This window comes from Leptonychotes weddellii, chromosome 1 (genome assembly GCF_054177405.1).
Source record: "Leptonychotes weddellii isolate Sample4059 chromosome 1, ASM5417740v2, whole genome shotgun sequence".
NCBI lineage: Eukaryota > Metazoa > Chordata > Mammalia > Carnivora > Phocidae > Leptonychotes > Leptonychotes weddellii.
In genome coordinates this window covers 53,419,075-53,446,738 of record NC_138369.1, presented here as the reverse complement: position 1 = coordinate 53,446,738, position 27,664 = coordinate 53,419,075, and the positions used below count along the sequence as shown (strand labels likewise).

General features: G+C 45.2%; 1 protein-coding gene across 1 annotated transcript in view; it reads right to left on the bottom strand.

The window, feature by feature from the left end:
• Window positions 1-27,664, bottom strand: part of GLB1 (galactosidase beta 1) — a 79,946-nt gene that overhangs the window by 44,497 nt on the left and 7,785 nt on the right. The window contains exons 2-7 of the mRNA XM_081823878.1: window positions 13,012-13,181; window positions 11,339-11,489; window positions 10,736-10,796; window positions 8,858-8,952; window positions 3,404-3,584; window positions 910-968 (exon numbers count right to left, since the gene is read on the bottom strand). Coding sequence (XP_081680004.1) covers window positions 910-968; window positions 3,404-3,584; window positions 8,858-8,952; window positions 10,736-10,796; window positions 11,339-11,489; window positions 13,012-13,181 — 717 coding nt within the window. The remainder of the gene's footprint in view (window positions 1-909; window positions 969-3,403; window positions 3,585-8,857; window positions 8,953-10,735; window positions 10,797-11,338; window positions 11,490-13,011; window positions 13,182-27,664) is intronic.

Here is a 27,664-nt window from a genome sequence, read left to right as displayed (position 1 = left end):
GGACTCGTCCAAGTGGTTCTGCAAAGCAGGCCCTAAGCACTTCATGTTTCTCCTGAACATTACCCTGCCACGCCCTTCATCTTGAGAAGGAAAAAGAAGTCTGGACGTGTTCTGGGGCCTTCTTGTCTCAGGGTCTGGGAACCCCCTCCCCGGCCACCGCCCTCCCCGGGTCTGTGAATGCAGGTTCTCCACAGCTCACCAAGCAGCAAAGGCTCTGTGCACCTGCCGCAGGGCAGGCACAGGACATCAGCCCTTAAACTGTGCCGAGAAACAACAGGAACAAGTATAGAGCAGGGAAGAGCCGAGCATGAAGAGCTGAAGGACCGTTCAGACCTGCCGGGGTCTTGCCATCAGCTCCCCCGCGGCCTGCCCTGCGCACCACAGGGCCCTGCAACTCGACGTGTGCTCGCCAGGCTGCCTGTCACAAACGCAGAACCTCGGGGCCCACCCTGGGCCCAGCAGATCAAAGCTGGCATCTTCACCAAGATTCCCACTTGATTCAGGAGCACAGGGAAGATGGAGAAGATCTCTCTGTCACAAAGAGATCTCGGGAAACACCACACTGATCTCGGATCCTGGCACTGCCACTCACCGGCTTTGCGACCCTGGTAAGTGACCTGTTCTCTGAGCCTCGTGAAAAGGGAGACCATGATATTACCTATGAGCAAGGCCAAACGGGATGAAGCATGCAAGAGCACAGCCTGATCCATGGCAGACTCTCACATTTGTCCCCATCTTGTTCCACTCAAGAGCAGGGCCGCGGTTTCCAGTAAGAGCACAGCTGCTGTCACTCATGTGTCCAGAGGGCCACGTGCCCACAGTCCCATCAGCTGCTGACCCCTCAGCCAGAGAAAACAAGGCCCTGTTCCCTTAGTGCAAGCAAACCCACACCTCATCCCCAATTCTTACCAACGGCCCTCTGGGCTCACTCTTTCTCTGGATTCCGAAAGCAGCGGTGATGTTGGCACCTGAAAATTACAAGAGGGAGAATCATGGGAATGATAAGAAGTTAAATAAAAGGAGTCCTTCACAGACCTTCAGCCTGAGGCCCCATGCTTCGCCACAGGCCCGTGGGCCTGGAACACCGCCCGACCAGCTGCAGGCTGGCCTTGGACCATCCACCCAATGGACGTGTGGGGACCATGCAACACTGCTTCCTCTCCGAGTGGTCCCCTTGGCCTCTCCTGACTGCACTGCCTCAGGAGATCACATCGCAGGCTGGTCTTCTCTGAGTTTCCCCAAGGCCTGGACACGTGTTTTGTGCTCGTCTCTCTTCACATGGACATCTGACCTAGAGGCTCCCTACAGGAGGGGCTTGCTTTGAAGGCACTTCCTTGCAGCCTCCACAGCACCACACACATAGTCGTGCTACAGACATCCGCCCAGTACTTAACGAATCAAAGGGATGGATGTGGTCTTTCTGCCTGAATCATGGCATATACGCTGATTTTGAATTTGTACATCATTGGCCATCCCAGGCTACGTGGTATGTGCCCTCAAGTTTTCCTCCTAAAATACCCCATTAAGATGCCTGCATGAGAGCTTGCTCCTGGTGTCTTCTTTCTCCCTCCTCCTCTAAAGGGAACGAAGCTCTCCCCGACAGAGGCAGTGATCTGCCCTCCTTCTGTGACCGAGCAACAATGAAGAGTGTCTCTCTAGTCAGAGCAGGGGACCCCCTGGCCCCAAACTTCACGACCCACTTCCCACAGCACCCACAGTGGAAGTGACAGTGGCCAAGACCTCCAAATAACCCCTTGCTCTCTGTAAGGCCAGGTTTCAGGAGAGAACGTGCTCAGCCAGAGTGCAATCTCATTTACTTTACGGCTGTTAATGTCTCACTATTAAGCGTCGGGTGGCATTCAGATCTCTCAGTTCTGTTCTCATGAGCTTCCTCCCATGACCTGACCCTGGGCGCTGCCCCCCGTCCCACACACATGAACGAGCCTGCCCCGAGCCCCACCTGCCCCGCGACCACGGGCCTTCCAGTGGGCTGTCCTTCAACCCAGAGCCACAGCCGGTGCGCTATCCCCCCCTCCCCCCCGCACACGTAATGCTTAGGACAGACTCGGGATAACCTTCCCGTTGTTGCTCCCAACAGAAAGCTATGCGCTTCTTCATCACTGTGATGGGAAGTGTGCCAAGGCAGGAGGAAACCAGCGGGCCACTTCCCGGGCCGCTCTTTGTAGATGGGTTATTTCAGCACCAGATGCTCGCAGCCACGCACCATGTGTCTAGAAACACTCCATTCACCTAAAGCCAGTCCTTTTCTTTTATGCTAACGTAGAGACATGTCTTGCAAAGTGCAACTTCAGTCTTCCGTACATGCGTCTCGAGAGAAAGCCAGCACTGGGTGTGTGTTGTGGGCGGGCTGTCTTACCCCTCAGCCAGGAAGGCAATGGGGTCTTTATGCTACTTGAAGAGCAGCTATTTTTTGGGGGGGGAACGGGACGGGAGTTAACATTTATTTTGAAGTAATTTCAAACTTAGAGAAGAGTTGTGAGAATAGAACAAAGAACTCATACTCCCAAAGAACCAAGATTCCCCAATTGTTAATATTTTGCCACATTTGCTTTATCAGTTTCTCTCTCTCTCAATACACTTATTTTTTTTGAACCATTTATGAGTAAGTTGCAGACATGAATTCCCTTTACCCAAATATTTCAGTGTACGTTCTCTAAGAGCAAGGGCATCCTTCAAATAAACACAATACAATTATAAAAAACCAGGAAATTAACATGGATACAATCCTGTTATGTAATCCACAGAATTGATTCAAAAAATTCGATTGTCCCAATAATGTCCCTCATAGCACAGAAAGATAGAAAGCAAGCAGGCAAGTCCAATCCGGGACCCTTTTCAGGCGCACACGCTGCCTGTCAGCGTCATGCCCTTCATGAAAGCTGCTCTCTTAACGTTTACGGCAGCCAGGAGCCTCCGGGCCACACTGCCTGCCCCCAGAACCTGCCTGTGTGGAGCCTCTGCAGCTTACACAGCATGAACCAGTCAGGGAACACAATTTGTGCGGCATCCGCTAACCACCTGCAGGCCGTCCCGGTTCATAGTGTTGAGTTCCACAGAAAGAGAACGGAAGCGCAGGGCAGTTCCCTGCACTCCAGGGCGGACAGGCCCACCGCACCCCGCCAGTGGCTGACCCTCCAGGTGCGTTCACCAGCGCTAAAGACGGAGCCCTTGCCCAAAAGGGCCAATCAGCTTAAATAAAATCTGCGCACCGGAGGGGTGCTTTATTCATTATTCCATTTCACCTGCTCCTCCGTAAAGGAAAATTTGAGAGATCTCATTCAATGTTCCCACTTAACACACAGCTGCCCTGAGCGACTGACGGAGTTCACTGCCCAAGCCCTCATGGCCTTAGCTGGGTTTTACTGTGATTACAAACACCAACCTGGTCCGAAGTCCACTGTGGCATAGAGCCCCTGCAGCGCCCCGCACTGCAGGAATGTCTCATGTGCCCCGTCAGTGGTGAACAGGAGCACGTCAGTGCCCAGGTGGTAGTGGAAGAGCTTCTGCAGGAACCGCAGGTAGTCATAATCACAGGTGAAGTAGCTGCCATATTCATTTTCAACCTACAAATTACAAAAGAGGCGGGGGAAATCAGGAGAGCCTGATACCCTCATTCTAAGGCAAGCTTTTTTTTTTTTTTTAAAGATTTTATTTATTTATTTGAGAGAGAGAGAATGAAAGACAGAGAGCATGAGAGGGAGGAAGGTCAGAGGGAGAAGCAGGCTCCCCGCCGAGCAGGGAGCCCGACGCGGGACTCGATCCCGGGACTCCAGGATCGTGACCTAAGCTGAAGGCAGTCGCCTAACCAACTGAGCCACCCAGGCGCCCCCTAAGGCAAGCTTTTGTTTGTAGACAATACCTGAGCATCTATGAGAGATGACAAGGCCCAATGATTGCCAAAAATATTTCTTACCCTCGGCCCTCAAACACTCATTTTCCAAAGAGCAATTCAGCATAAAAACTTACCTTCTACTATGTCCCACTCCACCAAAGTAAGAAAAACAAAAACCACCACATCGGTTTTGGATTGTGGTGATGTTCTAGCCGGTACTAAATAATAGGTACTTTAAATGTGACATAAATAAGATCTTCCCATGGAAGAATATTAGAAAATGGGGGGAAATGCAAAGAAAATAGAAAAACCATGTGTTAATTCCTTTCGCCAGAGATAAGTGCTATAAGCATTCTGGCTTAGTTTTCCAGATTTACACACCTACACACACCCTAAATACACATGATAATACACAGTCATTGTTCTATGTTCTCAAAACTGGTATCACATTACTTGCACCCGTTGTAACATAAGTTTTGCACCTTAACACATTATGCAAAATGTCCATGGCAGTAACGAGGACAAATGCTGGCTGGATAAGGATGTACCATCATTTCCTTGATCTGCTGTCAAACGTTCAGGTGGTCCTCCTCCTTTTTGTACTCCCTCACCAACGCTCAGTCTGCGTTGAATAGCATCAGTGGTTTTCAGCCAGGAGTTATTTTCCCCCCAGGGAACATATGACAAATCTGCAGATATTTTGGGTTGTCACAAGTGGCGGGAGGGGGGAGTGTGCTGCTGGCACCCCAATGGGTAGAGGCCAAGGGATGCTCCTAAACCTCCTACTTGTCAGCCTCCACACAAAGGATTATCAGGTGCAAAATGGCAATAGTGCTGAGGGCACATTTCCACTTTCGCGAACTCTCAATGGGGGAGGACAGCACCCCCAAAGAGGTGAAAATTGATTCTTACAGGAGAAAAGAACACCTTACTCTTTTTTATCTGTAAAGCACAGATATACATACACTTATACAGTAGATGGAAGGCATTAAAATTTCGTGGGGGAGGCAATTAGAAAAAAATGTCTAAAGAGACTCTTTAGGGGCAACAACGAAGAAAAGGTGAAGAAACATTGCTGTAAAGCAATAAAATGAATGACCTTCAGCTCCACCCAATACATGAAAGAATCTTAGAGCTACGACATTGAGGGAAGCATACAGATAGTATGCCCCCCACAGAAAATTCAAAACAGGCCCAACCGAACTATAAATCTGGGTACATACACAGGTGGCAAAAATAGAAACGACACCAAGAAACGAATAGCCGCAAAGGTCAGGACAGTGGGAAGGAGTGGGGTGGTCACGAAAGACACCAGGGAAACTTCTCCGGTGCTGGCCATATGCTATTTCCCATCTCGGGTGGTGGTTATGTGGGTGTTCTCATCCTAACGCTTCATTATGCCACACCCTGGTGTTAGAGTTCACGATTTTACAAAAATGACAATAATACCCGGCCATCCAGTCTCAACCTGCACATAAGGCAAATAAATTTTTGTGATCCTGGGGAATCCATAGTCATTAAACATAAGCACAAGAAACTGTGATCCCTCCAAAAAGAGGGTGACTGGGAGAGACGGGTAAGGAAGCTCCTCTGGAGGGGCTGCCCAAGGTAGCTCTAGGGGGAAAGGCACTACCAGGGAAGAAGACAGGTAGAGAGCACTCCCTGTTTGCTAGATGGCCAGTAGCTTCATGTGACCTGTGGACAGTCAGGGAGTAGGCACAGGACGGTGAAGGACGGAGATGAACTAAACACCACCATCATTCTCTGCACAGGGCTGCTTCCCAAAGAGTTTAATGAATGACTATTTCCCTTTGATAATACTTTCATGTTACAGGTTCAGACTGCAGCGAGTATCCCCAGCACCAAAAGCTTCACTGGTCCTGAAGCCACCTTGAAAAAGGAGGAGTTTGCCCCTCACACAGAGCAGATTCCGCCCCCCCCCACCCCCCCACCGGGGCAACTGCTCCTGACACTGATTAGTCCCACAGGTGTCCCTTTGGAAATAACTGAGAGCAACTCGAACAAAAGCTTGCAAATACTGGCGAGATACTTTCCTCCTCATTTTCTTTCTCCCCCCCTCTTTTAATAAGATCTACTTAAATGGCTGTGTGTTCCTTTGTCCTTTGGCCATTCACAAGTTCAGAGCTAGTTCCAGGGTCAGCTCTAGCAACTAAGTGGGCCCGGAGCCTTTGCACCTCGTGTTCCTTTCTGCCCACCACCACACCCCAACCCAGAGGAACGCTTGAGTTTTCTAGAGCAAGGGGTCAGTCAACCTTTTCAATTAAGGCCCATGGGGTATTTCAGGGTCTGTGGCCACATGTCTCTGCATCGATGAACTCTGCTCCTGATGTGCAAAAGCAGCCACGTTCACACGTGAACGACTGGGCACGGCTGGGTGCCAACGTACCGTTATTTACAAAAACAGGCCACCGCGGGTCCCCGTCTGAGAGTTTTAACTGTCTCATCCTGTAAGCTCCTTAATGAAGCCCAAGGCAATGTGACTTCTAAAGTTGTTGATCTTACACAACATCAGGTAGAAGTAGGCTGTTACCTTAGGAGGAATACCCCATAAACCGGATGAAGCGAAGTTGTGCGTGAAAGGTCCCCACTCCTAATTATTTTCATCTTGGATATTATTAACAGGCATCTGCGGCTTTACTTATTTTAGGTGTGGTCTTGGTACCAACTGAGATAAACATCCACATAGGCAAACCAGCTAAGGTGGCGCTGGATTAGCTAACCCCTCCAGAAGAGAACACTTGCTACATGACTGAGTCATAAGGATGAATAAAGGACCAGGCAGGGCTCTCTGCACCTCACTTTTGTCCTGCCTGCAGACACATAGGCAGGGCCTCTTCAAACTCTCCAGGCACCCAGACAGAGCACCAACACCATGAACTGAGTAAAACCATCATTTTGCCCCATGGCCTGAATGTAGACAGACATGGAAATCAGCTTTTTTTTTTTTTATAAGATTTTATTTATTTACTTGACAGAGGGAGAGAGAGCACAAGCAGGGGGAGCAGCAGAGGGAGAGGGAGGAGCAGGCTCCCCATTGGGCAGGGAGCCCGATGCGGAGCTCGATCCCAGGACCCTGGGACCATGACCTGAACTGAAGTCAGACGCTCAACAAACTGAGCCCCCAGGCATCCCGAAGATTTTTTAATGATATGAAAAAATGCTTATGACATAAGACTAAAGTAAGAAAAGTCGGATAAGAAACTGGTCACACAGTTTAAACTGACTCTGTAAAAAGAAATTTTTTAAAGGCATGGGAAAAAATTCAAGGAAATCTCTCCAAAATATGAAAAGCTTTGCTTCTGACCCCGGACATTTAAGTGAAATTATGGCTTTTCTGTTTTCTTATATTCTTCTGTAGCTCCCACACTTACTTGTTTATTTAGTAGTCAAGGGGCACACAGACTAGGTGGCATTCAAGCAGGTGGACGTGTGAAAGGCGGAGGAGGAGGCTGAGTCCCCGGGGAGGACCCACAGTCAAGTTCAGGCCATCCGAGGCTGCCAGGGATGTACTCAAGAAATGCCCCCAGGGCAGCCAACATTGCGCTCCTCTGCAGAGTTCATATCTGATTACACTTTTCGTGGCATTTCAATGACCAAAAGGTACAGAAAAGTTGTGAGCAAAAATTAAAAGTGACTTGGAAAGAAGCAGAGACTAAAAAGGGAGGAAGACTAGAGAAAACTTGAGATTAAGAGAGGAAGAAGACCCGGCCGTGCAAAGACACACTCAAGTTGCAGCCTTGAAGCTTCATACAGAAAAATGGGCTCCTGTATGCTCCACCAGTACAGACTCAGGTCAGCTGGAGGGGCCTTCGGCGCTCCCTGGACATCCCTCTGCGAGCAGCAACCTGGCCTCTCTTCAACGTGCAGTGTCAGAAAGGTCCCTCTGGCCAGATCCGCCTTCTCATTGCTTCATTCGACATACACCTGCAGGCCAAGAGAGCGGCCATGCTCCCTTCCCACAGTGAGCGTCCCTACAACTGTCCATAGTATCGTCCCTAAGAAGGAAATCTTGGCCATAGTTCTGTAGGGAGCACCACCCCGCACCGCATTGTCTCAGGATGCAGCCAGTGTTACATTTATTCCTTGGCAAATGACTAGTGAACATGCTTTAATGTTTTAACCTAAGGAATTCTGCAAACATCACAAGTTGTTGCAGGTCAAGGGTCCCCATTTTTCACAGGGAAAATACTTGGCACACGATCTACCCCACAATATCGCAGTCTTTGCAGAGCAAAGGACAGATAAAAGAAGGAGAGTGGGGGCAGGAAGCAGGAGGGAAAATATAACGGCCCCCAATTCAGCACATCCTCTTTCCACGTCAGCGAGAGCTGACAGCCTAAGCAGGGCAGACACCGGAGCGTTTCCATCTGTGCTGTGTCCCTGCGGCCTGACACACTAGAGAAAGAGACAGGCCACAGGATCAGCGGACCTGGGACCTATGCTGCCATCTGGATTCGGCCACCTGCCAGCCGGGTGACCTTGGCCTAGTCACTCAACCTCTTCAAAGTTCTTCTTCTTCTCCTTTTTTTTTTTTTTTTAAAGATTTTATTTATTTATCTGACAGAGAGAGACACAGCGAGAGAGGGAACACAAGCAGCGGGAGTGGGAGAGGGAGAAGCAGGCTTCCCACAGAGCAGGGAGCCCTACGCGGGGCTTGATCCCAGGACCCTGGGATCATGACCTGAGCCGAAGGCAGACGCTCAACGACTGAGCCACCCAGGCGCCCCGAAGTTCTTCTTTTAAAAGAGACAGTGGTTGGAATAACGGAATAGGGTCTATAAGGCCGTCAGCACAGGGCCTGGTACACAGCAGGCATTCAAAACGATAACGCCTCCCCAAAACGCAACTTCAAGAAAACCACCAGCTGTGGCACTGCCTCACAAAGAAACAGACTTGTGAGGCTCATAGCTGCATCACTCCTGCGTATGCTGTGGATGGATGAAAGCTTTCCCTACCGCCCGCCCATGCTCGTCTCTAGGTTACCTGCACGGTTATGATTGGCCCTCCATTCTGATAGAGGAGAGGCTTCATCTTGGGCAGGAGGACTCCCAACCATTTGTCCACGGCTGCAAGGTAACCTGGAAAACAAGACAGGTTAACTCCACTCCACACCTGGTCCTGCAAACAGACACAAGGCCACCCCCTTACCCTGGAGCTGGCAGCTGAGACCAGGACATGCTGGATTCAATGACTACGTGAAATGGGGTAGCTGCTGCACTGAAAGTCTCAGAGAAGTTGTCCTGCAAGGAGCCATGTCCTCAATGAGCTCTCAGTAGACAACGAGCGGTACGCACGGTACCTGTCCTCACTACTACACACCAAGCATGGAGCGCAGGAGGCATCCAGCCCATGTTTGTTGAATGAAGAAAAGAGTGCCTGAATGGTGTGTCTTTCTCTCTGTCAGAGTGGGGGGGGGTGTTTTTCCTTTTTATTTATTTTGTTTTATTAATTTTCAATTTTTTAATTTAGATTCAATTTAGTTAACATATAGTGTATTATTAGTTTCAGGGGTAGAATTCAGTGATTCATCAGTTGCGTGTAACACCCAGTGCTCATTACGTCATATGTCCTCCTTGATGCCCATCACCCAGTTACCCCATCCCCCCACCCATCTCCCCTCTAGCAACACTGTTCGTTTTCTAGAGTTAAGAGTCCCTTATGGTTTGCCTCCCTCTCTGTTTTTGTCTTATTTTATTTTTCCTTCCCTTCCCCATGTTCATCTGTTTTGTTTCTTAAATCCCACATATGAGTGAGATCATATGGTATTTGTCTTTGTCTGACGGACTTATTTCGCTTAGCATAATACCCTCTAGTTCAATCCATGTCATTGTAAATGGCAAGATTTCATTTTTTTTTTTGATCGCTAAGTAGTATTCCATCGTATATAAGAACCACATCTTCTTTATCCATTCATCTGTCAGTGGACATCTGGGCTCTTTCCATAATTTGGCTACTACGGACATTGCTACTATAAACATTGGGGTGCAGGTGCCCCTTCAGATCACCATTTCTCCAAAGAGGACATACAAATGGCCAAATGGCCAAAAGACACATGAAAAAATGCTCAACATCACTCAGCATCAGGGAAATACAGATCAAAACTACAATGAGATACCACCTCACACCAGTCAGAATGACTAAAATTAACAAGTCAGGAAACGACAGATGTTGGTGAGGATGTGGAGAAAGGGGAACCCTCCTACACTGTTGGTGGGAGTGCAAACTGGTGCAGCCACTGTGGAAAACAGTACGGAGGTTCCTCAAAAAGTTAAAAATAGAGTTACCCTATGACCCAGAAATTGCACTACTGGGTGTTTTTCCTTTTTATCTTATTTTAATTTAATCAATGGTTAGCTGCTCTTATCACCATCTCCAACGCTAGCATCACCAGGAAAAACTGAAGTCTTCAGAAGACGGAAGTGCAGCTAAATGGGACCTTCTGAGTGATCAGGGTTTACAGCTAAAATAATTTCTAGTTGTTTAAAAAGACAAGAAAAAGACTTCATTTACAGATCACTCTGTAGACAAATGAATTGCCAGTTTGATTAGCTAGATGCTATCACTGGCCATGTAATTTAATGAGAAAGTAGGAAGAGAAAGCATTAAAGTGAGTCGGTAAACCACAAACAGGGCCCAATGCCAGTTCAAAGTTACCAGTTTATCAGCAAGATCTGGTCAAATAGTTCAAGCGAGCCTTACTTCCTACACATTCGATGCCTCCAGTGGACAGTGATTAACCCTCACACTTCCAGTAAGCTTTCAGAGGTACAGAGGTACCCCAGCCTTCAAAATACCTGATACTTCTGATATAAAATGTCTAAAGACATCATAAATTCTCTCAAGACATCTGTAACAACTTACCTGGATCCGAAGAACGGAGAATAATAGACTCTTTTAACAATAGCCAAGCAGGTAATCCTCCCTAGGATGGGGGTTGGGAAGGGGAGAGAAAAAAAGAAGAGAAAAGCCATTATAACATCTGGGGATCCGGGAAGGGACAGGAATACCCTTAGCAGTGAGGGAAAAGAAGAAAAGTTTCACGGAGAAAAGGTATTAACTGGGCTTTCTGGTTTATAACTTCCAAGGAAACTAGAAATTGTAACACAGTGAAAGATGACTTCACACGCATGCAGTGTTTGGAGAATCAAAGCCTTTGTATAATTATTCCACTTAAGAGGGAGACAGGGCCCATATCACTACCTGCTTTTTACAAAGGGGGAAACTGAGCTACATGAGTTCGCACTAAGAGGAGGACACCTGCCTTCTGACCCTTACCGGTTCCTCTCTGCCGAGGCACCTCCTAAGGTAAAGGACGCCTGCGCTGGCTACAGTGACAGGCTCAGTGGGATCTGGAATTAGAGACTTATTTAAACTGCTTTAATTCACTTTCTCCCAGATCCCTGCCTGCCAGCCCACCCCTGTCGGGCGCACCAGCCACGTAGAGCCCAGTCTAGACGTACTCACCATGTCCCACTCTGCACAGATGTAGGGTCCAGGCCTTAGGATGACCAGCAGTCCCAGCTCCTGGGCCAGCTTAATAAAATATTCCACATCATGTTCCCCAGAAAACTGGTACTGTCCTGGCTGGGGCTCGTGAAAGTTCCAGGGCACGTACCTGCCGAGACACACATAGCCCCTTCTTGGAAAGGGTTCAAAAATCCAGGGTGTAAACCCTCAGACACTCACACAGCTCCCTCCGGCAGCCCCTTGGGAACCAGGCCTTGTTTCAAGTTTTCTCAGCAGTTACCCAAGGGAACCAAATTTGGTGGGGGACACTTAAGTTTATGACCCACAAAGAACGCCCATTCCTATGTAATGACTTTAAAAAACCACAGAATTACATGAACACAAATTACTACTATGTAAAAATTATGTATGCCCGTGTAAGGCCAAAGGAAAATGAAAATATCTATGCTAATGTAATAAGAGGTATACTTTTCTTTTTAAAAATTTTTTTAAGAAAAATAAAAAACAAAAAAAACCTCTGACCCCTGTGTCCTCCTGCAAAAGATTTTGTCAGGAACGGCACGCAGGAAGTAAAGTGACAAAAACTTCTACCAGTTCCCCTGGCTGCCTTCAGCCTAGACCACAGACTACATTACGAAGCTACCCGCTGCCATCACAGAGGTCTCTTGGATGACCCCTGGCTCGTGGCCTTTTCCCACAATCCCATGGCTTCAGGGCTCCCTGGGACAGATAGCCTTGGTCCCCCAGAGCAAAGTGTTAAACTGCAGGTAGGTCCCCGAGCCCCAGGAATCTGCCTCTGCATTTCCCTCACCCCTTATCTTGAAGAGGCTATCGGCAATCCTCATCAGTAGTGAGAAAACCAGAGTGGCCAGCCGCACCAACTTTCCCCCCAGTTAGTCACCTTGCAACAGCAGAAGAGATGAGGAGAGATAGTTATTGGGGGAATTCTGTAAGTCTAGGCTATAGAATTACCCCATCAGAACCACAAGGAAAACTGGGTTTCAGGAATCTACCTGACGTGGCATACGACCCCTAGAGCTGAGGAGAGCCGTGCTGCCTACAAACACTCCAAATTCTAGGGAGACTGCTGGCCAGAAATAGGCGCTTGGGTAAATTTCAGTGTCACCAGCTGTAAATGGGAATGAAGAAATGGAATCTTTCATGAAAAGTGCCCTGCACACGGAAAATGCTCTGTCACTGTTACTCCCCTTTGCCTTTTTTTTTTTTTTAAAGATTTTATTTATTTATTTGACAGAGAGAGACACAGCAAGAGAGGGAACACAAGCAGGGGGAGTGGGAGAGGGAGAAGCAGGCCTCCCGCAGAGCAGGGAGCCCAATGTGGGGCTCGATCCCAGGACCCTGAGATCATGACCTGAGCCGAAGGCAGACGCTTAATCGACTGAGCCACCCAGGCGCCCCACTCCCCTTTGCCTTTTTAAGCTAAGGTTCATTTTATGATTTCCAGAGACCAAGTTCAAGATTGGAAGAAGTGGTTAATTATCTGAAGAAGGGCCAATTGAGCTGATGCCAAGCCCCTCCCGGAACTCCAGATTATGTTGTGTCCCATTCTGAGGAGCGAAATTGCTAGCTGCATGGAGAAATGCAGCTGTGCCCTCTGTCTAGGTGTGGGTGTGTAGGCCCAGGTGAGAGCCCAGTGCCCTCTTACTTACGTTTGGATGGCGTTCAGCCCAGCCATCCTCATCTTCAGCAGCCGGTCCTTCCAGTAAAAGCGGGGCACGCGGAAATAGTGAATGCTTCCTGAGATGTAGCGGAAGGGCTGGCCATCCTTCAGGAAGCGGTTGTGACCATAGTCGATCTTGAATGTCCTCTGGGAAGCATTCTACATAGCAAGGATGGGACAACATGAGAACCTCCATCTTCCGCATTTCGGAAGCAGACACTCTGACCATGGCAAGTGGCTCCCTGCCTCTTTCATTTGTGGAATTTGCTGATGGAGTTAATGCCTGGCTTCTGGGCTATAAAACAAAGCACCGCTAAGCCAGTGGCTAATGCACCCAGGCAACAGAAATCATCAGGGAGGACCCATGTGCAGGACTCCAAAGGTTTTACCTTCCAGAGGCCAGCGCCAATGTGACAATCGGTGGATGAGACACAGAAGTTTTATTCCCAAAGGGAAAACCCTGCTGGAGGAGACTCTCTCCTTGGTATAGCAAAGCACAGTGTCCTGGGAATAGAACACATACATGGACACCCTCCATCCCTGTGGCTGTGACCGGCTGGAGCACTAGATGTATCTCGACAGTCATGTCACCTTGCTGAAAGCAACAGATGAGAAGTCTAAAGTCCTGGCTGGGGCTCTAAGTCTTGCAGTGACTAGGCAAACACCCTCTCTAACCCTGTATCTCCACTTCCATAAACACACAGGACGTCAGACTAAATGAACTTTAAGGCAGTATATTTCAAATTACAGGCTGCAACCCAATTTGTGATTCATGAACCTAATTTGAGTGATGATTGGCAAGTATTGTTTTATTAAACTTTTGTTATATATACATATACAGAGTTGCATTTGATATATGTCTCTACTGGGTTGCAATGAAAAGCGTATTTCTAGCAAAATCTAGGCAAATCAAATTTCAAGAAACACTGGGGATCGGTTCAGAAGCTAAAATGCTAGGATTTGAAAGGGAAGCCAATGGTTAGGTAGAATAGAACACTGCCCTCTGGTGGATGGAAAAAGGCAGCGAGGTGTCCTGAGTGCCAACAGGACCAGGGCCATAAGAAACCAGTTAATTGCTTTCCTCCATTGCTGGTAAGATTCCCTGTGCAGCTTTAGGCTTTTTTAAAAAAAGCTTTTTTTCATAGCAGTACCACAGTCCATGACAGCTTTGGAGGCCTCCCTTGAAGCCATATCTGGAAACAACTGTAAGAGCATAGGTCCTAGATCACATTTGGCCTGAAATTGAACTAGGGAGTTAAAGCACTGCGATGGAAAGTTAAACAACTCAGAGTAGATCGCTCAGGGGCAAATGGAAAGCTATACTGTATGTGAGTTCACCTCAATAAAGCTAACCAAAAATAAATGAATAACTAATTTAAGAATCATTTCTGGGGCGCCTGGGTGGCTCAGTCGGTTAAGCGACTGTCTTCGGCTCAGGGCATGATCCCAGGGTCCTGGGATCAAGCCCAGCATCAGGCTCCCTGCTCATCAGGAAGCCTGCTTCTCCCTCTCCCTGCTGCTCCCCCTGCCTGTACTCTCTCTCTGTCAAATAAATAAATAAAATCTTTAAAAAATTAAAAAAGAATAATTTCTAAAGAAAGGGCCAGAGCATCAATCGCATATCACTTTGTTCTTCTAGTAAACAAGGCTTTGACTGTCATTCAAACGCAAGAAACTCCTGAAGAAACGAAAAATATGAAAGTTACTTCTTATACCAGGTGCCCCAATGGATGATTTTAAAAACATTTTCACAGCACATATACGATTAGGTGCCAAAAAAGAGTTTTCTACACATCCTGTGAGTTCAGAGGTGATGCATGAGGTGCAGAAATTCTTTGCACAGGAAGAAAGGGGGTAAGCTACAGGGAAATGCAGAGGGGCATTTGTAGCCCTCCTGTCTAGGGGAAGGGGCTCAGAGGAGCAGATGAGGTTGCTGAGAGCTGATCTTAGCAGACGATGGACTCAGGCCTTTGTCCCACTCAGAGAAGCACCACCCCTGCATCCAAACAACCCCAGAATCCAGCCCAAGTATCTCCCTGCCGTCCATTTACAAATATTACAACCACCTACTGTATGCTGAGTAATATCAGAGGGAGCCACACAGATGTGACCACAGCCTACATGAAGCTTCCATCTAGACTAGATGTCAACATCGTGAGGCCCAGATGGTAAAGTAAGGATAAGATCATCATGCTGCACACCTTAACTTACACAGTATTAGCTATCAATTATACTTCAATAAAGCTGGGGTCAGGGGTAGAGTGGAAAGCTGCAGTGGTAATAAATGGCACATGACCCAGGAGTGGGGCGTGCGGACAAGTTTCCCAGAGGGAGGAACTCTGGTTCTCAACCTTGGCCAGGCATCAGAATCACCTGTGCAAATTTTTAAAAACAGCAAAGTCAGGCCTCACCCCCAGACATTCAGATTTTATCTTGGGTGGAGGCATCGGCATTTCTTAAAACTGCCCAGATGATGATGTCAGGTACAGCCAAGGTTGGGAATTACTGGCTTGAGCTAAGCCCCAGGATGAGGAGCAGCTGGGCGAGGGAAAGGACACAGGCAGAGAAGACAGTGTGTGGGGTGCGGAGAAGGAGCCCTAGAACCTCAGTACAGACCATGCACGGCAGGGAGCTGAAGATGGACAGGGACCAGACCAAATGAGCCCTGACGTCCACATTCATGGGCCTGGGCTTTATGCCAAGAGCTGTGGAGAGCAACTTACACGGAAGACCACGTGAAAACATGTGTTTTCAGGGGCACCTGGGTGGCTCAGTCATTGAGCTTCTGCCTTCGGCTCAGGTCATGATCCCAGGGTCCTGGGATCGAGTCCCACATCCGGCTCCCTGCTCAGCGGGAAGCCTGCTTCTCCCTCTCCCACTCCCCCTGCTTGTGTTCCTGCTCTCGCTATCTCTCTCTCTGTCAAATAAATAAAAAAACAAAACAAAACAAAAAAAAACATGTGTTTTCAAATGTCGGGCACTCTGGCCTTTTCCTGAAGCTGCAAAAGGGAAACAGAGTCATGGACCGTGGCGGCGGCAGAGAGGTGGGCAGTGGACAGGAGGCAGAACCCCCAGGACCAGGGGGTGGTTAGATGTAGGACACAGGGGCTAACCTGAAGAGGCTCCCACAGGTCTCAGGTGGAAAAATTGGGGGCATTTAGAAAAAGAGAGAGACTTAAAAGAGGTATCAACTGGGGGAAATTAAAGCCTGCACGGATATTAACAACTGGGAGTTACATGTACATGATTCCTCTGCTCAATGTCAGCCTCTTAAAAATGGAACAAGCAGACACTATGTCCCTCATGTTGTGATTCAACAGGAAGTACAGCCCCACCTAGAAGCAGGCCTCATTACTGAACTTGAACCTCAACTGAACCTTAATCTACCCATAGCACAAGGAAGCAAAATATGCCAAATCCCAAGTGTGGGACACTCTAGAAGTCCAATGATAGAGTTGCTCCAACAGATTGATGGCATTAAAATCAAACAAAATAAAGAGTATTGTTAGAAAATAAAAGAGAACTTAAGAGGCATAACGACCTAATGCAGCATCGGAACCTGGTTTGGATCCCGATTCTAAGGAACTGCAAAAAAACCCAATGTTGAGATGGAAAGTCTGAACAGAGATCAGGCATTAGGTGGAATTAAAAGAATTACTGTTCATTCTGTTGGCTAAAACAGTGGCATGCTGATTACACAAAAGAAAAAAAAAGTTCTCATCAGTTAGAGATACATACAGAAGTTTCTATGGGTAGAATGACACAACCTCTGGGGTTACTACAGATGAAAAAGAAGAAGAGCAAACAAAAGAGCAGAGGGCACACAGCGCAAAGCTGATCACTGTGGAAGCTGCTATGGACACCTGGTATTCTTGGTTCGTTTGTGTGTTTGTTTTAATTGCAACACTGTTTAAACCAAATCGCACCTCAAAATAAAGCCTTTTTCTTGGTTATAAGAAAAACAAAACCATACTTTCATGAAAAGACTAGTAACAAATGTTCACAGCAGCTTCATTCATAATTGTCTAAAACTGGAAGTAAGCAAACGTCCATCAACAGGAGAAAGGATACACAAACTTCAGTGTGTTCATACGATAGAATACATCTCAGCAATAAAGCAAAACTACTGGTGCTGCCAATAATACGGATAAATCTCAAAACTGTCATGCTGAGTTTGAGTCCTTCACAAAAGGTTCCCACTGTATGAGCCCATTTATATGAAGCTCTAGAGCAGGCAAATCTAATCTATGGCGGGAAATAATCCGAGTAGTTGTTGTCTTTGGGAGGGGGAAGGCAGGTACTGCTTGGTAAGGAACATGAGGGAACTTTCTGGGGTAATGGTAATCTTCTAGCTGAAAACGGGTTTCGGATTATACAGGTGTGTGCATTTCTCAATACTCATCAAAGGGTACCCTTGAGATCTGTATATCTCATTGTATGTAAAGTCTACCTTAAAGGGGGAAAGAGAGTTATAAACAAATATTCACCTCTAATTAATGATAGAGGACATGCTTGGGGGAAAAGTACACTGACGCCTGCAACTTACTTTTGAACACATCCAAAAAAGATGGATTGATGGGTGGATGGATGGAGGGATAGAGTGATAGTAATATGTTAATGGTGGAATCTGGACGGTGAGTATAAAATTCTTTCAACTCTATGTGTGAAAATTTTCCTAATAAAATGTTGACAAAATAAAAAAGGGGGGGACTGGGGAAAGGCGTTCAAAAGGTACAACTTCCAGCTAAAAGATAAATAAGCACTAGAGATGAAATGTACAACATGGTGACTATATTTAACATTGCTATGTGATACACAGGAAAGTTGTTAAGAGGGTAAATCCTAGGGGAGCCTGGGTGGCTCAGTCGGTTGAAGTGTCTGACTCTTGGTTTTGGCTCAGATCGTGATATTGGGGTCCGTAAGGCTCGGCACTCAGCACAGAGTCTGCTTGTCCCTCTCCGTCTGCTCCTTCCCCCCTCTCATAAATAAATAAAATTTTAAAAATATTTTATTTATTTGAGAGAGAGAGAACATGTGCATGAGCAGGGGGAGAGAGAGAAGCAGACTCCCCACTGAGCAGGGAGCCCGATGCGGGGCTTGATCCCAGGACCCTGAGATCATGACCAAGAGTAGGCTGCTTAACTGACTGAGCCACCCAGGCACCTCTCACAAATAAATAAAATCTTTTTTTTTTAAAAAAAGAGGGTAAATCCTACAAGTCTTTATTGCAAGGAGAAAACATTTTTCCTTTCTTCTTTTTTTCTTTCTTTTCCACCGTATCTATATGAGAAGATTGACATTAGCTGAACATACAGTGGTGATCATTTCACAATATATGTAAATCACAATATCATGCTGTACACCTTAAACTTATACAGTGATGAGAATCATTTGTCAGTAAAACTGGAAAAATAAATATATAAAATAAATAAATAAATAAATAAAATTAAAAAGTGGACTGACGAAGGGCGCCCGGGTGGCACAGTGGGTTGAGTGACAGACTCTTCATTTCAGCTCAGGTCGTGATTTCAGAATCATGAGATTGAGCCCTGCCTCAGGTTCCATGCTCAGTTGGAGTCTGCTTAAGATTCTCTCCCAGGGATCCAGGAGTGCTGGGGTGCCCATGCCCCCGGGGCCAACCCTCAACCAGTGGGGTGGATAGCTGCATCTTTTAGGCAGACAATACTGGAGATGTTCTGTGTACCTTCCAGGAGATCCTGGCAGGATTCTGACCCTACTGCCCACAGTGAGAACCATGATATATCCTTATACAGACTTCTGCTTCTTTCCACCTATGCTTCATGCCTGCATTCTTGGATCACTTCTCAGATCACCTGCACTCAAGCCCTTGTTTCATGTTTTGCTTCTAAAAGAACCCAAATTAAGACAATGGGTACCAGGATTGGCCTAAACAGCAGATCCTCAGGCTGTGAACCTATACCTGGATTTCTCGTATCTATCAACAGCAACAAGACCCTAGAATTGGTGTTAAGTGGGTGGTGACACCCCACATTATGCAAATATGAATTCTACGGTCCTCACCTGTGCCGGACTGACAGCAGGTACCGGCAGAAGAGGAGTTGGTGTCTACATCAGCTCTACCCCTGGAATGGGGGGGGAGGGGTATTGGTAATTCACAAGGATTGTGAAGTTGGCTGATTTTTATTAGCAGATTTGGAAGCTTTGAAGAAAGATTGCCTGATGGGATCAACATCCACTCCAGGCATTCTGTGATGCCGGAGGCTTCTGTGACTATCTTTAAAGAGACTATGTCTCCAGCTAGAAGGGTAAGGCGCAGGACTTAACCATGTGGGCACACTGGGAGAGGACCTTGAGGGACAGAATGTAAGGCCGGCCAGAGGGAAGTTTATTGACAGTGCACTCTCCCATGACCTGTGAGTTACCATCTTTTTTTTTTTTTTTAAGATTTTATTTGTTTGACAGAGAGAGACACAGCAAGAGAGGGAACACAAGCAGGGGGAGAGGGAGAGGGAGAAGCAGGCTTCTCGTGGAGCAGGGAGCCCGATATGGGGCTCGATCCCAGGACCCTGGGATTATGACCTGAGCTGAAGGCAGACGCTTAACGACTGAGCCACCCAGGCGCCCCTGTGAGTTACTATCTTGACAAAGGTACCTTAAGCCAGTTCCGATGCTGTTGGAAGCTGGCTCCTTGGAGCCGGAGCATGATATCGGCCTACGGGAAATGAGGTGGAGATGCCAGGATGGGCCTGGCATCCTGAGGAATGTGTGAGATGTCTCAAAGAGATGGAATGTAAAAATGGTGACCAGACAACCCACCATCTGACTATATCCCCCAGGACAGGCCAGAGAACGCTCCCTTCAGGAAGGAATGCACTACTGAGGAGGGCCCTGGCATCCTCGAGAAGCCCAGTGAGGCTGTCCTCTGTAGGCGAGGGATGACAGAAAATGCTGCCGTGGCACTGAGGATGACGAGACTCTGGCATCACCAGAGAGGGACGACACAATCACCACAACGACCAGCTAGGCCAGAGTGCAACCAGGGCGTGCCGACCTGTGGCAATCTCAGGCAAAGGCTCATAAACCACAGCACTTCCAGTGGGTGGGATGACTGGGTAACCAGCCAGTGTGCTGCCTGACGTGTCCAACAAGGAAAAAACAACCAAGAACTCACGAGTACTGCAATGGAAAATTGACTGAAGGGAGGGCTGGATGGATCCCCTGAGGAAGAACCCTGTGATGCCACTCCAGTACACACAATGAATAGTCCCCTAATCCTTCCCCAACAGAACTCGGGTACCTGGGGAACATGGTCCCCCAGACCCTCTGGGGACGGTTGGATCCACCTGAGCTGACATACCAGGGTATTCTGAAATGTAATGGCATTTACCACTCTTTAGAAGACCGGGGAGAAAGGGAACCACGGCCCAAGTCCTTCTCTACATGGGTCCAACAAGTCAGAGGGCCTATCCTATGGTGATTTCCCTGGTCCTGAGCACGAATTCGGATGGTTTTACTTAAGAGCCCCCGAACCCACACCGCAAGTCAGAGGCATTATGGAGGGAAGAGCCAAGTGGAAATCGTGGAAGTGCCCACTCCCCACCTCGATCCAAGATAAATCTGAGGCAAGCCCACAATTCCTCCTGGGATGGCAGATCCTCATATCCGCTCCACAAAGTCTCACAAAACATTCTCATCATATCCCTATTCCTGTCACATGTGCGCCCCTGCAAAAAGCAGACAGATCACAGTGCAGGATGGTGGGCTACAAACTGAGCTAGGCGGCACCTGCCGTGTGGGTGTAGTATTATTACTGGAGAGTCAACGCAGCCCTGGCGCTTGGTCTGTGGCTAATGTTCTATTCTTTTCAAAACCATCAGTAGAAAGGATCAAAAGCAGTTTGTTTGTAAGTGGGCAGGAGAGCAGTACACATTCTCTTGTCCCAGGGCCCCCCTGACTGCCCCACTCTCTCCCGTGAGACACCCTGGTCATCAGCACATCCCATGGGCTGTCATGCTGGTCTGACAGATAAACAGCATCATGTTATTTGGATCCAGGGAGCAGTGACAAGTTTCTGAAACTGAGGCTTAGAAAAGCAGCACAGAGTGGAGTGATAGGGACAGCCACAGAAGCAGCATCACCTAAGAGACAGCTTCCAAATGGTGGCTGTCATGGCCAAGGTCAAGAGGGAAAATCCGCCTCGTGGCTCCAAAGTGACCCCTCTCAACACTGAAGGACCTGAGAGGATCCAGCTTAAAGGGCCAGCGTCCTTAGTATGTCTGAGCTGTGGTACCTCTGACAGAAGTAAGGCAACTGAGAAATGTCAGGGGACAAGGCAAGAGGGAAACTGTCTTCAGAGCTTATTCCCCCAAAATACAAACAACATAAAATTTGACCCGTGGGCAGATTCCACGCCTTCTAAATTAATTGGCACAGGAACGGAACACTGAAGAGCCATGGTTTTATTTCACACATGCAGGGCTGTGGTAGCATCAGTGTTTACAATGCATTACAATATGCACAGAAACTTATAAAAGAAAAAGCAATTGCAGGCAAGGCAAGGCACACACCTTCCCAAGACCCCTGTGTACATAATGCATATAATACTGGAGAAAAAAGACAGCAGCACAAACAAAATACCCTTGAACCAATTACACAGCAGAGACCTAATACTGTCCTACAGAACATTTTTAAAGATATTTATTTTGTGTAGATTATTTCAGTGGTAAATAAGCATTTCTTTAAGAAAACTAAACATAATACGAATACTTATGTCACCAAGTAAGGTGAACATTCCCCAGGTTTCCTAATACTCAGGACTAAAAATCATTATATTAGCATTACTTTATGCACATTCCTCAACCAGAACAAAGAAATAAAAGGAGCTCAGTGACATCACAAGTTATGGGTCATGCTGACCATATGAAGACAATACATCTTCAAGCCCTTCAGTAGGACTCTAGTAAAGCACCTATTCACTGGATCTGCATCCCCAGCACCCTGTATGCCTTTTCACTCACCCCAGAGGCCCAAGAGCCTGGAGAATTCCTGACATGAGCTGCTCAGCTCCAGAGTGGCAGAGACCCACCCTCCTAGGCTGCTAGTACCCTCCGGTTGAGGGACAAGGGATTGAGGGGAGTGGAGAAGATAGGGATGGAAGGGTGTTTATACACATGGGCTTCCCAGATCCCTCAGCTCACAGAATAGAAAGACAGAGGGGTATTTCAGATGACTATACAACAAACTTTGTGCCAGAGCTAAGAGCCTTTCAAACATCCAGTGTCAGGGAAGCACCAGACACCAGACAGGCTGAAGAAGCAAAACAGCCACAGGGAAGGGTGATGATCAATACGGATGGGGAGGAAGTTGTGGATGACCTGCTATGGCTTATGCATTCTATTTTTATCAATGTTGTTATTTATTTATGCCTGTCTTGTTCCAAAAAGATTTTTGTCCAGCATTCCAAAAAGACGGTGGATGAAGAGCGTAAATTACAACGGAGCATAAATTACAACGGAAGCGGGAGGAAAATGGCAGAATGGAGGAGAAATGAACACAGCTTGGGACCAGCTCCCAATCCTCCAGGACTCACAGGCAGTTATAGATTTAATTCTGCCTCCTCAGCTCAGAGAAAAATAAGTACATAGCCTTAAAAAAATAAAAATAAGTTTTAAAATTATAAAACAGTTCTTAAAAGTTAAAATCAGACCTAACTTTCTTTCCACAGAGAAAAGAATCATTTCAAGTGAATTTGAAATAGTATTTTGATGGTATTTAGCCTAAGGTTAAGATATAAAAATATATCTTAAACTGCATTCAGGTAAAACAAATGAACAAACAAAACTGCATCCAGTAGATTTCATCCTAGCAATAATATTTCATTGCTATTTTGAATCCATAATATATGTTAAGTAGGATAAAGTAAATAAGTAATTACATTGGCTGTTAGGAACCAAAATTTTCAGTGTAAAACAGAAACAAACATAAAATCTGAGAAAGTTAAGTAAAAACCCTGTAATCTGGGTTCTGTGAGAAATCTCTGTACCTTCCATTCAATTTTGCTGTGAAACTAAAACTGCTCTAAAAAATAAAGCTTGTTTTTTAAAAAGCTCATAATTTGCCATTTAAATTGGAAATACTAATATAACTTATAATTTTTTTCTTTCTAAAAAATATTTATTTCCTAGCAACAGCCACTGAAACAGCTTAGAAACAACACTAGCTAGTAACACTTAGCTCCTCTAGCACTTAAATTATGGCCTTTAAATATTTCCCACTCAAAGGAACCAGAGCTCCTTCAAGAAATTACTTAGTCCAAGTCTAGGACAGAATACATACAAAATAAGCCTAAAACTATCAAAAACCATTACGGTATGATACAGAAGCAATTTCGCTCCAACTGGCCAAAGGTGGGAGATTTTGAGCAGCAAAAGATTTATCACTCAGGGGTGCCTGGGTGGCTCAGTCAGTTAAGCGTCTGCCTTCAGTTCAGGTCATGATCTCAGGGTCCTTGGATCAAGCCTGGCATCAGGCTCCCTGCTCACTGGGGTGTCTGCTTCTCCTTCTCCCTCTCACTCTCCCTCTGTTCTCTCTCTCTCTCTCTCTCTCAAATAAATAAATAAATAAATCTAAAAAAAAAGATTTATCACTTCAATGGATTGAAACACATCAGATATATGAAAACAGCCAAATTCATGATATTCCCTCCCACCCCAAAGAAGAGATTATTGAACATCCTTGGAGTTTGCTGGGGCATCAACTCTTTATTCTGACAATTGATGAATAAAGGGGAAGAGTCTAGCATCTCTCTTGCCTCTGTTACAGCCTTTTTCAGAGTAACCAACTGATGAGGAGAGTTCTTTTTAGAAGAACCACAGATGATGAAATTAAAAATCACCATTTTGGGGGCTGATGGCAGGATTATATTTCTGAGTGCTCCAAAAACTCTTTCAGAATTCAGAAGAGAGGTAAAAGAAGTTTCCATTGTCTCCTGAATATATAAAAGTTAAGTAATCAACTATTCCTGGAAAGCCTTCTTAGTACTCTGGCTCACTAAATTCTATAATGAGTGTAGCAAACTTTAAAAAAAAAAAATCACAACTTTGGAATCCCTAGTGGAATAGTCAGGCAATAGTCATCAATGACTGCTGAAACATTAGATGAAAAGATGATGAGGAACTTTCCAGTGGAGGGATCAAGTTGACAACACTGGACCAATGGGTTTCACTGAAAGCAATGAAGTCGTCCTGCCCAAAAAAGAAAAAAAGTTGAACCTGAATCTATCCAGCCTCTAACTGCAACTTTTATAGATCTCTAGCTCTACCAGTTCACAGACAATATGAGGGATAGTACAACACATTAATCACTACAATTCCAAAATGTAGGAAATACTAAGATAATATCCAGATAACTTAAACAAATAAATGACATAAAGAGGGGAGGATGTTTTATAGAGTTAGATTTAAGAAATATATCAAATACAGTATATGGGTCTTATTTTTAGGTCCTGATTCAAACAAAAGAACTATAAAGAGACATAATTCCTCAAGTAACCAAAGAACAGGACACCTGGGTGGCTCAGTCATTAAGCGTCTGCCTTTGGCTCAGGCCATGGTCCCAGGGTCCTGGGATCGAGTCCCACACTGGGCTCCCTGCTCAGCGGGAAGCCTGCTTCTCCCTCTCCCACTCCCACTCCCCCTGCTTGTGTTCCCTCTCTTGCTGTGTCTCTCTCTGTCAAATGAATAAAATCTTAAAAAAAAAAAAAAAAGAAAAAGAAACCAAAGAACAAACTAAACCCAAAGCTAGCAGAAAGAAGGAAATAATAAAAATCAGAGCAGAGATAAATGAAAGACAGAACAAACAAACAAACAAAAATAAGGAAAAAAATCAATGAAACTGAGAGTTGTTTTTTTTTTTTAAAGATCAACAAAATCGACAAATCTTTAGCTAGATGAACTAAGAAAGAGAGAAGACTCAACTAAAATCAGAAATGAAAGAGGAGATATTACAACTGATGCCACAGAAATAAACAAGATTATAAGATACTACTATGAACAAGTGTATGCCAACAAATTGGGTAATCTAGAACAAATGAAAAAATTCCTAGAAACATACAACCTACCAAGACTGAATCAGGAAGAAATAGAAAATCCGAGGAGACCAATAACTGGAAAGAAAATTGAATCAGTAACTGAAAATCACAAAGAAAAACCCAGGACCAGATGGCTTCACTAGAGAATTCTACCAAACATTTAAAGAAGAATTAACACCAATTTTCTTGAAACCTTTCCAAAAAATCAAAGAGGAGAAAGGCTTCTAAACTCATTCTATAAGGCTAACACTACCTTAATACCTAAGCAAGACAAGACATAACAAGAAAACTAGAGACCAATATTTCTGATAAATATTGATGCAAATATCCTCAACAAAGTACCAGCAAACTGAATTCAACAACACATTAAAGGGACTGCACCACATGACCAAGAGAGATTTATTCCTGTAACACAAGTATGGTTCAACATATGAAAATCAATCAATGTAATACACCATGTTAACAGAATAAAGGACAAAAAACACATGATCATCTTAATTGAGGCAGAAACAGATTTGACAAGATTCAACGCCATTTCAATGACAAAACACTCAACAAACTAGGAGTAGAAGGAAATCACCTCAACATAAAAAAGGCCATATATGAAAGTCCAGTTAACATCATATTCAATGATGAAAGACCACAAGCTTTTCCTCTATGATCAGAAACAAGGCAAGAATGCCTGCTCTTACCACTTCTATTCAACGGAGTATTGGAAGTCTTAGCCAGAGCAACAAGGCAAGAAAAAGAAAAGATTCCATATACCAAAAAAAAAATTGTTATGACTAATAAACAAATTCAGCAAAACTGCAGAATACAAAATCAACAAATAAAAATCAGCTGCATTTACAATAGCATCAAAAAGAATAAAATGCTTAATAAACCTAATCAAGGAGGTGAGACTCATACACTGAAAACTACAAAACACTGCTGAAAGAGATAAATGGAAAGAGATCCTGTGTTCATAGATTAGAAGACTGAGTATTAAGATATCCATTCTACCCAATGTGACCTATAGATTCAATGCAATCTCTATCAACAGTCCACTGCATTTTTTTGCAGAAATAGAAAAATTCATATGGAATTTCAAGGAACCCCAAGTAGCCCAAACAATTTTGAAAAAGAACAAAGTTGGAAGACTCACACTTCCTGATTCCAAAAATATTACAAAGCTACAGTAATCAAAACAGTGCAGTATTGGTATAAAAACAGACAAATAGGGGTGCCTAGGTGGCTCAGTCAGTTAAGCATCTGCGTTTGGCTCAGGTCATGATCTCGAGTCCTGGGACTGAGCCCTGTGTTGGGCTCCGTGCTCAGCAAGGAGTCTGCTTCTCCCTCTTCCTCTGCCCTTCCCCCACCCTGCTCATGCTCTTTCTCTCTCTCTCTCTCTCAAATAAATAAATAAAATCTTTAAAAACAAAAACAGACAAATAGACCAATGGAATATAGTAGAGAGGCCAGAGATAAACCCTCATATTTATGCTCAAATGGTCTTCAACAAGGACTCTCGGACAACTCAACAGGGAATGGAGAGTCTCCTCAAGAAATGATGTTGGAAAAACTGGATATCCACATGCAAAAGAATAAAGCTGGACCCTTACCTTACACCGTATATAAAAAGTAACTCAAAATGGATCAAAGACCTAAACATAAGACCCAATACTATAAAACTCTTAGAAGGAAACAAAGGGGAAAAGCTTTAACACTGAACTTAGTCATTTTTTTTTTGGATATGACAGCAAAGCACAGGCAAAAAAATGAAAACAGACAAATAAGACATCAAACTTAAAAACTTTTGCACATCAAGGGACACAATCAATAGAGTGAAAAGTCAATTTTGGAATGAGAGAAAATATTTGCAAATCATATATCTGGTAAGGGGTTAATATCCAGAATATATAAAGACCTCCTATAACTCGGTAACAACAAAAATCAAATAACCTGATTTTTAAAATAGGCAAAAGACCTGAATGGACATTTCTCCAAAGATGATAGACTAATAGCTAATAAGCATAGGAAAAGATGCTCAATATCACTAATCATCAGAGAAATGCAAATCAAAACCACATTATCAAAAAAAAAAAAAGAAGTTTTGGTGGGAATGTAGAGAAACTGGAGCTCTTATGCACTGATGGGAGTGTAAAATGGTGCAACTGGTATGGAAAATAGTGAGGAGGTTCTGCAAAAAAGGAAAAATGGAACTAACATACACTCCAACAATCCCATTTCTGTGTATGTACCCAAAAGAATAGAAATCAGGGCCTTGAAGAGATATATACACACCCATGTTCGTAGCAGCACTATTCACAATAGACAATAGGTGGAAACACCCTAAATGTCCACTGATGGATGAATGGAACAAAATGTAGGCTATACATACAATGGAACATTAGCCTTAAAAAGGAAGTCTTGTCGCATATTACAACATGGTTGAACATCGAGGACGTGATGCAAAGTGAAATAAGCTAGTCACAAAAAGACAAATAATGTTTGATTCCACTTATATGAAGTACCCAGAGCAGTCAAATTCATAGAAACAGAAAGTAGAATGGTGGTTGCCAGCTGGGGGGGG